Raw genomic sequence first — 12,926 nt, forward strand, 5'->3', positions numbered from 1 at the left:
CCGTGTGTTCTGTGTTCAAACCCCCACGAGACACTGGCCTCTTCTGTTGCATTATCTTCTCTCCTGATGCCCTCTCAGGTCCGGGCAATAATCCCATCACCCTGTAAACTCTTTCTGACATTCCTCTCACTACGATGTCTTCACCCTTCAGGCCGAGGAGTAATGAGAAACTGGAGATATAATGGCCCCAGCATTTATGACCAAAGACACTCTTCCAGAGCCCCCCGGAACATTCTTATGAATTTGGGAACCAATTGTGCTTTCTGAGTTCACAAAGTTTGTTTCATTTGTTGTTCAGGGGCCTAATTTCCAGCATCCCCTGTGGAAGAATCTTCAATTTCTGTAAAGCTTAGAGTCCTGCAGACAACTCGTACATGTCTAGAATAGAGACGTTTAAATAATAGCTACTTTTGTCCCGATATGCTTGGTTTGCTGTGTACTTGTTTTATTTTGCCTGATTTCGCATCTATGTTCTGTCATATTTAATAGATAACAGTTAAATGGTCACAGTCTGAATAGGATAGTGCAGGAATACGCCCTAAAACGTTCTAAATATACTATAAACTTTACTATATGTTTTTACTATGATATATTTCTGTTCAGGCCATATATTGCCCAAAATACAATAATGAATGTAGTCTCATTGGTTCGATCCCCACATTGCTTTGTTATACTTCTCCTATTGTTCCATATTTAGATTTCCTATATTGTTCCTTGCTCCCATCCAGAGTCTCCAGTAATGTGGTTTATAAATTATTGCTTTCTTCAAGAAGACAGACCTAGTTTAATGTCATTGTCGTCCAGGTAAAGTTTGAACCTAAAATCGTAATCCTTCAAAATATTTTGCATCTGATCAGAGTAAACATTTGAGCTAGTATGTGCTTTTTAATAAGGATTTAATGATGGAATTGTGTATCACCATATATGTTAGGGAATAATTTGCTTAGGTATTCAACCTTTGACACAGTTCTTCAGTTTCTGATCTCACTGTCTCCTTTCCTGTGGCATAGGTCTACGGACTTGGGTATTGCTGCTATCTCTCTTAAAGAGGAGCAGCTTGGGCGCATTGTTGTTGCCAGTCTATGACCGAGCACAAGCCGCCATGAGGTAGTTTACTGTTCAGGGACGAAGGTTCCCTGGCCCACATTCTTTTCTATGGACGAGAGCTCTAGTTAGATTCCGGGTCCATAATGTTTATTCTCACTGATAAAGAATGTTGATTATTACACTCCGAGCTAGTTAAAACCTCGAGCTGCAGAAGAGTTCTTCAGAATTGGTTTGGCAACCGCTGTGTCAACTCGTGACACACCACCTGTCTTTTTAATTCTCCGGCCATCAAAGCTCCAGCTCTCCTCGTGTCTCTCTGAGTCCTGACTCTCCATTGCTACAGAAGTTTCCCCCACAATATATATATCTCAATATATGATTTTGTCACTATGCGATTCCATTCAATGCCCATAAATTGTCATGTTAAATTATCACTCAAATGTAATGCATTTAAATCCTTCTCTCCATTTGAATCGATTGTATTACAATGAAAAGACAGATCCTCAGTTGTACACATTGTGGGGGGAAACTTCTGTGTAGCGATGCAGTGGGAGTCACCGACTCAAAAGGAGACACGGGGAGAGCTGGAGCTTTGATGTCAAACACTGATGGTTTATTTAGGAGCTTCGGCGGGGGAATTCACAAAAAAAGTCCAAGAGCTAGAGGTTCTGACTGCATGGTAAAGTTGCCACGTCAATTCCGAATAACTCTACCCCAGACCCATGTGTTTAGCTAGTTCAGAGAGAATAATCAACATGCTGCATAACAAGATAGAATGATCACACCTCTATCAGCTGACGCCAACAGGCAGGAACAGGGAGACAGAACACTGAGAGCACAGCAGCCAAGGTTACAGGTGCCTGAGCTCAGTCAGGACAGTTTGAACTGATACACTGGGTCAAAGTTATGGGCCTTGGAAAATATTTCCCCAACACACATCATCTTATTGTCCATTGTTTCAAATCTCAAGATAGCACTTGTCACACTATCCTTCTCACTTTTGAAGGTATGAAAATCAAACAGGTTCTGGTTGTCTTACCTCCCTCAGTGAGTAACTAATCCCTTGTAATTTAAATGTGCAGTTTGTTCGGTCACATTTTGTGTGTTTCTCTTTGTTTCACTGATACATCTCTGTATTCCCCCCCACTCCTCTCTTAGTGATCCCTCCATCCCTCAGTGGATCAAATCATCAGATTGTTCTGCCTCCACATTATCTATCTTTAGTTTGAGGCTAAAACCCCAATCATCCCTTCTGCATTCACTGTCATGCCTCCCTCAGCGCTCCTCCCATCCCTCATAGGTTCAGATCCCCAGATTACAGCGGCTTCCATTGTCACATCATCTATCTTCACTCTGAGAAACCCAATCATCGGCCTCTTTCTGCATTCCCTGTCGCTCCTCCCCGGGCGATCCTCTCATCCCTCACTCCTAACGGGAACCATTCATCGTCAGAGGGTTTCGAGAGTGCTTAAGAACCGCCAAACGTCGTTAGCGCCTGCTAATGTGTGTGATGCGCTGTGCGGGGAGGCGTGATGGGACGAGGTGCAAAGACGAAATGCCTTGAATTTAGCGTTTACTGTGAGTCGAGTGTTTGTTCTGTAATGCGCATCCACAGCAGCGATCAGTCACATTTAACAAAAGGGAAGAGAACGCTTCCCACGTGTTTCTGCCTTCAACTGCACCGAGAAGAAAATAGATGTTGCACATTGAGCACCTAGGACAGGTTGCTATCCATTTGTCCTCCCCTGAATTTGTGGTGAGTGTAATGAGCTGCATAGAGACAGAGGGGGGGGGGGGAACAAGGTGCCCCTCTCTGCTGGGAACTGCTGAGTTTGAATAGTAGCTCAGAGAGGTGCTGCTAAGATACAACACGTGTTTCAGGGTTTAACATTGTTGTATTATAAATCATTTGTCTTAAGTAGAAAGAGTTGTAACATTTGTATTGACTTGATTTAATGCGATGTTGTTTTTATATTATCGTCTTTATACTGTCTTTATAATTGCAACTCAATTATTTCTAGTCTAGGCCGTTTTACTTTTTTTTTGTATTTTATTACATCAACTAAATGCACATGTTTTTCACTGCTGTGTAGCTTTTATTCTTGTATTCCATAGTTGTCTTAATGTATTTCAACTTTAATTCGAGTTTCCTCTTTGCTTTTTTAATGTAAGATTTAGGTCTACTTAAATGTTATTAGAGCCTTGACGTTTTTTTATTATTTGCCGGGGTTAAACACGTTTTTAGAGTGGTTTGCACCACACTAATATTCCTAACAGACTATACATTACCAAGGTGGGAAACTCTCATAATTCAAACATTAGCCACCTTAGATCAACATAAACATTTACAAGGTACACTGCTCTGTTTGAATGGGTGTGAATGGGTGAATGACATGTAGTATGTAAAGCGCTTTGAGGGGTCTTAAAAAAGACTGGATAAAGCGCTATATAAGTACAGTCCATTTACCATTTACCATTTATTTGAATTGACTATTTAAGAATGTATTTTCCCTTAAATTAGGACAATTAACATCATAGTGAGGTCTTTAATTAGGTGTTCCCCCTTGTTTCTCCATGGGTTTGTATTTTCTGATAGTATTTATCCTTTTCATTTATTTTTGGTGGCAAGAAGGACTCCTCCTCCTCTCCCTCCCTGGCAAGTCCTGCAAAATGTTGTTAAGCAAACAACACTTCTCAAAGAAGATTAATAGCTTACAACTTTCGTTTTTTGCTTGAATTGCAATGTTTGTGTTCAGTGTAATGAGAGCTTAAATGAAGACAGCCACTGTGGGGGGAAATATTAATTGAACTCAGAATTGATTCTTCCTATAAAGGAGCCTGGCAGCGTTCTGGGTTTCACACACCAACACAAACACACCTTCTAATGTTCAATATACATTTAGATGTATTTTAGCTCTGTGTTTGGTCTCTGTCACCTTCACCACCTTCATAATGACTTTTAACCCGTATGTGTGCGGGTCATAACTTTACTGTCCTGGTTAATTCTCACTGCTCTCATAACATTGTTATAGTGAACCATTTAGCCACTGAGGAAATATATTTCCCTCGGGAGTTTCAAGAGACATGGGAAGCACAACATATATGTTTTTAGCCGATATCGATAACTGACATTACCTGCTGCGTATGGCCAATACTGATTAGGGTACAATTGGCAAATATGAAGGATGGAAAAATTATGATTTATGACCCATAGCTTAGACCTCACCTAACCAAGGCTAACTGTTTTTAATCTTAACACAACACAAAACTTAAATGGCAAATTAAACTTGCCGTCTTCCTTTGAAACTGTGAAAGACATCCACACCATTGTGATGTTCTTCTTCTTTTGTGTTTTTATTGTCTTTGTATGTTGGCTGATAATTAACTGTCAGTAATTACATTAACACATTAGTACACAATAATAAACATTTCCCATTATCTGCCAATCATTTAGCAATCTGATATATTTAACTAATTCCTCACAGAGACTTATCTAAAAGAGAGTGAAAATCCATCCATCAGGTGGACAAACACTTTTCCACATGAATGAAATGATATTGGGACTCTGCGGGATGAACACAAATATGCAACTTTTCACAAACTAAGTTTAAACCATCAAGTTAATGGTGGAAGATATGCCCAAGATTTGTTCATAACATGTCTTCACTGTCCCAAGGTGAACAGAAAAGTCAGTTATTGGTGGTTTAAACACAAGAGAAAAATGCATATGAACTTACGTGTTCGTCCCATCCGTGCCGCTGCTGGTCCCTCTCCTTCAGGGTATACAGGAGTGATGGCAATTTTGTACTCTGTGTCTGACAGCAGAGGCTGCAAAACCAAGCTGGTCTGACCTGTGGGCACCGTCCTCTGGAAGCACAAAGAAATTCACGTTAAGTTAAAAAATAACATACATGTGTTCCGGCTGTGGTTCACGTTCAGCGGGTATTACTCCCAGCTCCTCCCGTCCACATGCCAAAGTGTCGTAGTGTCAAAACTCTAAATTGCTCCCGATGGTAATGACACTATATGCTACGTTATCTGATAACTACCCAGTTCTCTTTGTTTTGTTCATCAAAAGCGAAATATGGATCACATCACAGTGTCAAGTGGATATTTCATGATATAATAAGTAATTGGATGTTTGCTTTCTTTAAACTTTAGCTTCCACAGAGTTTGCCCTTTCCCAGCTAGCAAGCTAACCTGCTACTCAGCCGGGGGTGGGTGCTCGGCCTCCCTGCTCGGGTACAGCCTGCGGCGACAGGCAGCCAACACACAGGCCCTCAACTTGACCCTGGCTGGTTCTGCGACCTCTTGGTGAACTCCTTTCACCACGACGTTTAACAAACTCATGCTATGGACCGCTCTTTTCAGCGTTGCCCGTCTGTGTGTGGACGGGTGAATTCTTTCTAGTATATGTAAAGCAGTTTGAGGGGTCTCAAAGACTGAACAAGCACTATATTAATGTGGTCCATTTAACATTTAATTAATGTTAAATTTCAAACATTCTCGAGATCAAACGGCGCCAGGTGAAATGCTGAAATGTATGACTGTTCCCCACCCTGCAGGAGAAACACATTATCCCTTAAGGAAAAAGCATATGGAAAATAAATTATTTTGACAAAGATATGTTTTTTAACAGGGTGTTATAAGACAGGACTTGCAATGAACATATGGCCTAACGATCACAAAAACATACCTGTATATGTTTTTAATGTAACACTGAAAAGGTTATGGAAGATAATTGTTTTTGTCATGATATTACAATCTTTATTTTCTGTTTTAATTTGAAAAGCGTTTTCTCCCGCTGTGTTGTGTCTGTTTTAATTCTTGTCTTTGTGTGTTTTCCCGCCTGTTTTGAATGTCCTGGCCTTAGTAGTTCAAATTCTTCCCCTTTAGCCCTGCAACCACTTGGCCTTCTGTAAACCTGCATGTAATCCCCTCATTAGTTCTGCTTGTAGTCCTGTTCTTGTTTGTCGTACATCTTAAAGTGATGTGTTTTGCCATGACTTATCTGTCATTTCCACCCTGCTCTGGTTTCTGTGATATCCTCCTTATTAGACTTCCTTTGGGACGGATTCTTCAATGAACTAAAAAAAAGCAAATTAAGATTTTAAAAAGTGGCAAAAAATGTGTATTAGCCTTTTAATGGAGGTGAGGCGCTGCGAGCTGCTGAAATCAGGCTTTCAGGTTTTAGGAGCTGTAGAGGTTAATTGTATCCAGGTTTTCTCCTTACCTGTCTTTGAGCTTGGCCTTTTGTTAAACCTAATCCCTAAATGAGTCATCCTTCCAGGTGAAGGCATGCTGCAGACAAAACTTGCTTTTCACCCTTTAGCTTCTTCTGTTACTTTGTCTCTCAATATCTTCTCTCAATCTGCTGTTGTTAGTAACTCCTTGACTAATATCATTGTTGCCATGTATCTTTACAAAATCAGTACCATTCATATCAAACACCATGGTTAAACAATATGCCATGATGATATAGTCAGTTGAAGACTGTCATTTTCCGTGGTCTCAGATTTATTGTAATATAAACGAACCCTGATTAATCAATCGAAGACACTTTCAAACATTTCAGAATTCTGCATTTTGTAGTTTTTATCTTCAAGTCTTGGAATTCCGGAGAGTTTTTTAAGTACTGATTTTACCTCCAGATAAACACTGCTATGGTTGTTTGATCTATGTAGAATATATTGTTTGTGTTACAAGTTGACTTTTTGAGTGTGCATGTAGAAAACCTCAGTCGTTTCATTCCTCTGTTTCTCTCTTTGTCTCGGTCTGTATGTCTGGTAGCCCAGTTTGCATTCTGATCATGTACAGTCTAGCCCGGCTCCGTCCACAAACCATCAACTTCGCCCCCAAAAAATACGCTTTTTCAGACGTGCAGGCCTTGACAAATCAATTTCAGCCCAGCATGATGAAAAAGGCGGCAAGTCTCTAAACTTGCCACACAGTTGGGAGAAACCAGCCTAAAGCTAAACTCCTTCTACTCCACTTTGTAAATGCAAACATGGCTACATTAAGTATTTATAGGATTCAGAAACCCAATCTAGTTTTAACAAAGGCTATGTGCAGGCCCAGAATATTAAGTATGATCCATGTGAGACCTTGCCTGAGCTACAATGCTTGGAGGCAAACTGCATGGGGTACACAGGTGATGGGAGTCAATTTACGGTCACCAATGGAAATCTATATGACAATACATTTGCTAAACTGCACACAACTTTGCCTCAGCAAATCGGCCAAAATAAGGGATAAACAAGTTTAACAATAACTGTAACACATTTCAATAAAAACAGGATGAATCATAGCTCATGTGAAACAATTTCTACTTCAACTTAATCTATTACAAAGCCAAGAGGGTACACAGCATTCTGGGCCAATAGCTGCAATGAGTAGATGATAAGAATCCTACCCTGACTAAATACTAGAACAGACTCTGCTAACTCTACAGGGACCCCAAGGGGCTTCCCAGTGGGACTCCGTTCAGTACAAATATCTAGCCAGGTAGCCAGGTCCTAAGAGTGTCAACATACAAAATAACACCTCAAGACCTCTGTTGATTCAAAGATAGGGGCCCTAAGGTAACGACTAGAGTGGTGTAAAGTTGCTTTCACTTGACCAGGGGTAAAGCGGCTCTGTGCCGGCGTGTTTCTATGGAGAAAGTGGCGCAGCCTGCCTCTCTCTCTCTCTCTCTCTCTCTCTCTCTCTCTCGTCAGCCCGTCAGCCCGTCAGTATCTGTCTCATGCAGCTCACTGATCCAGTAATGAGTGACCCGACAGTAAAGAATAAACATATTTATAACTAGTTTTCCCGTCCGATTAGAGTTCACTCGCGTTTATGTCCATATCTATCAGATCTAGCTAGTTTTAGCTAATGATATGACGGCTAGTTATCAGTCAGGATCTTTAGATTGGTGAAACAGCAGGAACCATAAGAAGAGCCTGAATTAAATCCGGAAACAAACTGGTCACAAAATCGACTGTGAAGGGGTCAATGGACACAGAGCAGAAGTGTGGATGGTCCAACGTTTGGAAGAAAAACTGTAAACCAGGTGTTTGTTTTCCTTTCCACTTTCTATAAACTCTAAAAAGTTTTAATCCTCCCATGACAATGTTTTTGCCTTCGGGAACAACATGTTGGTGCAGGGCGATAATAGCCGAAATTCTGTTTACACACTGCCGAATTGCATTTCATGCCCTGCAGCTTAGGTTTATAGGACACTGAATGAAGCTGCTCAGGGAAATAACACTGAGTTCAAAATCACAGATGTGTGTGGACAGATGGCTGCAGAGTGGAGTCGCCTCACGGCAACGACTGGTATGATAGGGACAGAGCCATATGAATGGACATAACCATTCATTTCAATATTTATATGCATGTAAAGAGCTGAGCATCGAGGAATTCTCAACTTAGTGACAGACTTTAGTGCAATTAGTTAAGTGCCCTAAAGCTGCCGGTATCTTTTTTTAACCATTTGGGGGCAGCAGCAATCAAGATGACTTACAAAGATGATTATGTTTCAGAAATAACTAGCTTTTCACGTCCAGCAGGCGCAGAGCAACATCATTTCTTTGGAGTAGTGTTATACAGTATACTCGATATTCAACACAGTATGTTGGTCTCTACCAACTCCTGAGATACATGTGTACATACAACCTTTGTTAGTTAGCTGGTCTCTAACTGTGTCTGCCAGCTGTTTGCTGCTGAGCAGGTAATGTACAGTGGCTTTATAAGAAAACAAATTCAAAATAAATAAAATACTATAAAAAGCTGCGTAAATCCGAGATGTCAACTTTTCTTAGGGGTTTTCACTAAGAGAGACTCCTAACATTCATTTAAAAATAGTGATTAGTAAGACTTAAGATAATTCCAGGTGTGAAGATTATCTGGCACAAGGTAAAGATTCTGATACATCCTTTCTTTGAGTCCTGCTCAACAAAGTGTGTTTATAATATGTGCTGCATCCTTAAAACAGGCTTCTACGACAAAAACATAAACCAGTGAAAAGGACGTGTGCGTCATCGGGAGAAGTCACCAGCCAGCAAAGTGAGTTTTTAGGCAATAGGCAGTGATGGAAATTCAAACCAAATGACTGAGGTTTTCAGGTAAAAGTGATTTGAGAGTCTCACAAAACGATGTGGAGCTGCATGTCTAAGTGGATAATATCAGTGAACAGACGACGAAGCACAAACTACTGGGTAGACTTGGCAACGACAAAAACAATTTTCACTGTCCAGACTGCTCATTCAAAGGAAAAACATTTAACGGTAAAAAAAAGTGAAGCCAAAACCACCTAAAGATAAAGTTTTGGACTTTGTAAAACTTGAACCATCAAAACTTGTTGTCCTCAACATTTCTATCAGAGAAGAATACGTTTCCATCCCGCTCTTAAATAAGGCAAGAGACGAAAATTGAACACCATATTGGTCTGGTTTTAATATATATTCGATACCATTACTGCAATTAAGGTTTTGAAAACCTAGAATGTTGAAATGGTGAGAGTGCCAACATATGAGGTTACATTGTATCTAGATGTTGGATACTCACTCTTTTGCTTTGTCTATAGGGATCAAATAAGATGGTAGGAAGCCAAGAGAAGCAAGACTTTAGGCTGTGAGGCTGTGTTAAACACTTTTTATGCATGTTTTTAACGGCTCAACTGATCTAATCATGTTTGAAAGCACTTTCGATAAAATTGCTGCATAAAAACTGTGAATTAATTACAATATAATTTGTTCATAACTCCTGAGCCAACATTCCACCCGCAATTTCGTAAACGTTATTAACAGTTTGTGTCGAGACGAAAGTCATGTAATAATATCTGCGAAAAACGGACTGATAAAAAATGTATGTGTTTTCGTTTAGAGTATTATTGTTATTATTATTGTAGTATTGTTCAATACCAAGAGAGGGTATTCGTTTTATTTTGGACCAAGGCTACCTTTCATAAGTGAGCTGTATTGAACAAATATGAATGCCGCTTCCGGTAAACACGGCAACAAAAGGGGCGTAGTTTGTGATGGCCGGTCTCTTGTTCTCAAAGCCACTGAGGGAGAACCAGGCGACAGTGTGTGTGAGGCTCCGGAGACGCCGTTGGTATGTTTCTCCGGGGTTTATTGTGTTTTGTGTTTATGTACTTGATCTGTTGTTGTTGCGAGAGTGCTATTGCGCAATCGTCTGCTTTTTACGCAGCGCGGTCTGCCTGTGCTCCGTTGTTTGCTGTGTAATTTAGACAGTTTAGGTGTTCAGATGAGGTTTTCTCTGGTGCTTTTTTCCAGTTTAGAGATAAACACTCTGATTAATTCACTTCAGTTAATAATGTGGTTTTAAAATAACAATTTATCGTTTTAATTAAAACATGGTTTGTGTTATTATTGAGAATGCAGTGAGGCATGTGAAATGTTTGTAATTTGTGTAGCATGTGAGCTAACATTTGTTTGTCCTTTTGTGTTTTGAAGGTTTTCAACCTGATTAATTCTTGGAGCTGTCTTAAAGAAATAAAGACAAAAAGAAAGAAATTCGAGTCGTCCAAGCGTCCTCTGAGGCCCTCCAGCCTCTCAAGTCAGGCTAAATCACTGATACAGGCCAAAACCCTGAAGGACTTGACAGTTTGAGACCAAATACCATCAGTAAAGATAAAGTGGGATAACTGCCATCCAGAAATAATCATATGTAAATGAGGAGTTTCTTTAGCTTTTTAATGGCTGGTGTCCCTCCCTTGGCAGCTACAAACCACAGAGTGAAACTTGCTTTGGAAAAGAAGCCTGCCATTTAGTTTTTTTCACCTCAGCTGATAGACATCTAAATGGTAGCTATTGAGTGCAGCACTTGGTGATTCATGACCTGACCGGATTGCCAAACAGAGCCCACAGCTGTTCGCATTTTTGATAAGAGATCTCATTTAACAGGCCACTGGTGTGAGCAGCTGGCGGCTCTTTATTATCAGGATGAAAAGGCTGATGTGGGACCTGTGGCCAGCGTCGCCCGCGGACACACAGTGCCTACCAGTGTGGTGACAACACAGAATCACACAAACAAATACACAACTGCCAAATCAGACTTTCTCCAATACATATTGGAGAAAGTCTGATTTGACAGTTGTGTATTTGACACATAACAGGACATTCCCCACTACTACACCCTACTACTGAGCAATATAACAAAATACAAGGGTGCATTTTTCATATAGACTGATGAGGTATTGATTACAACATAATAGTTAAAAAAAACAAGAAAAGTCTACCAAATAATGATGACATGATGAGCAGCATAAAATAAATCTTAATAAAAATGTGATTTACAATTGGTACTTTTTATACGCTGCCATGAACTTGAGTTGCAGGCTCAGCGGAGGTCTGCATGGGGCGTTCATGCTAGCTAATCATCAGCTCATTTGTGGTCCGATAAACAGTCATCAAATTCAGTATGAGCCAAGCTACTCTGATTGTCATGTTTCATATTACCTGAACTATTGTCATACTGTGTTTTTTTCTGCTCATTTGTCAAGCTAATGTTAAGTGTACCTTCTTGGTAATGTTTTCACGAGCAAAATACAAGCTGAGTAGATGTGTTAGTTCAGGGTTGCCAACTTTGGGTACCTGGCTGGAGTGAGATTTTGATATCATGGGTTTAATTACACATATGCGCACAAAATGACTGCTATCGTGTCAGCAGCGGGACCTTAGCATATATACAAATAAACAATATTGGATACAGACTATAAAGGGCACAAAGTTTCATTCACTAATGAAAGTCAAACACATGTTTGTTTCCACGGTTTTATTGTCGCGATAAGCGATTAATTGACTTATCGTACGATAAATAAAAATGAACTCGATAACTTTTCTGACCTCGATAAATTGCCATTTACACGAGGATGTGACTAGCAGTTTGAAAGGATGTACTTGAATTATTATTATATATTATCATGTCAGTGGTCTAAAATTATCATACAACGGTGCAGACAATATTATCCTTTATCGCAATAATTTCCGGGAAAATGTATCCTACCAAATTAATTATTGTGAGAGGCCTATACATGAAACACACACACACAAACAAATCTACAGACTTACTCCAAACTGCCAAATATATTAATGAACACACTCTCATATACTCTTTGACTGTATTTTGGCCTAGTAGAACAATAACCAGCAGACTTTTACTTTTTATCATTTCTACTGGATCTTAGATCTGCGCATGCGCAGTACGGGTCAGTGATTGACCAACCGGCTCCCACTGCTCTGCTGTCTGTTAACGTTGTTAAGAGTGGTGGAGGCGGGGAGGGAGCGGATCGACAGCTTTCGCAGCTGTAAACTCAACATTGTAAATAACCAACCAAAAACGATCGCCGGTTCATCTTGTTTTTGATGAACCGGCGATCGTTTTTGGTTTTCATTGCTAACAACTATGCTGTAACTTTTGTGCTTATAATATTATAGTCCTTGAATTTGCAAAAGTATTTCAAGAAAAAGGCAAATGTGTGACCCCTGCATCACATTGAAAATGAAACTGATTGGAGAGTGTGCTCCGAGGGTTACGCCGAGCGTCGAACAGCACTTGAAATGGGATGGAACCACGGCAGACTGTCCAAAACTGGATTTGAACGGGTCCACCGCGTCCCCCCCTCCCCCACCCCGTCCCCAGAACTACACATGCTGGCTATTGTGTTTCGCAACATGTTCTCTATCTATGGCACGTCTCTACTGGGAGTTGTAGTTTTAAAAGACGTTTTCGTATTTCCCATAATAAGAAGTTGCCAGTATTAAACTGTGTACATCCCTGGAGGTTTAGGGGATAGGAAACACTCAAATTTAAAACATATAATTAATAAATGGGTGAAAATTGCTTGTGCCCATAATGGGCAGCATTAATATATA

The 12,926-nt window shown here is 40.2% G+C and overlaps 1 protein-coding gene across 1 annotated transcript in view; it reads right to left on the reverse strand.

Moving 5' to 3' along the window:
* Positions 1-12,926, reverse strand: part of LOC104951178 (collagen alpha-1(XIV) chain-like) — a 64,174-nt gene that overhangs the window by 27,351 nt on the left and 23,897 nt on the right. The window contains exon 5 of the mRNA XM_010777818.1: positions 4,785-4,914. Within this exon, the coding sequence (XP_010776120.1) occupies positions 4,785-4,914 (130 nt within the window). The remainder of the gene's footprint in view (positions 1-4,784; positions 4,915-12,926) is intronic.

Source organism: Notothenia coriiceps, unplaced genomic scaffold (assembly GCF_000735185.1).
Source record: "Notothenia coriiceps isolate Sejong01 unplaced genomic scaffold, NC01 NC01_scaffold00000339, whole genome shotgun sequence".
In the NCBI taxonomy this organism is placed as follows: Eukaryota; Metazoa; Chordata; class Actinopteri; order Perciformes; family Nototheniidae; genus Notothenia; species Notothenia coriiceps.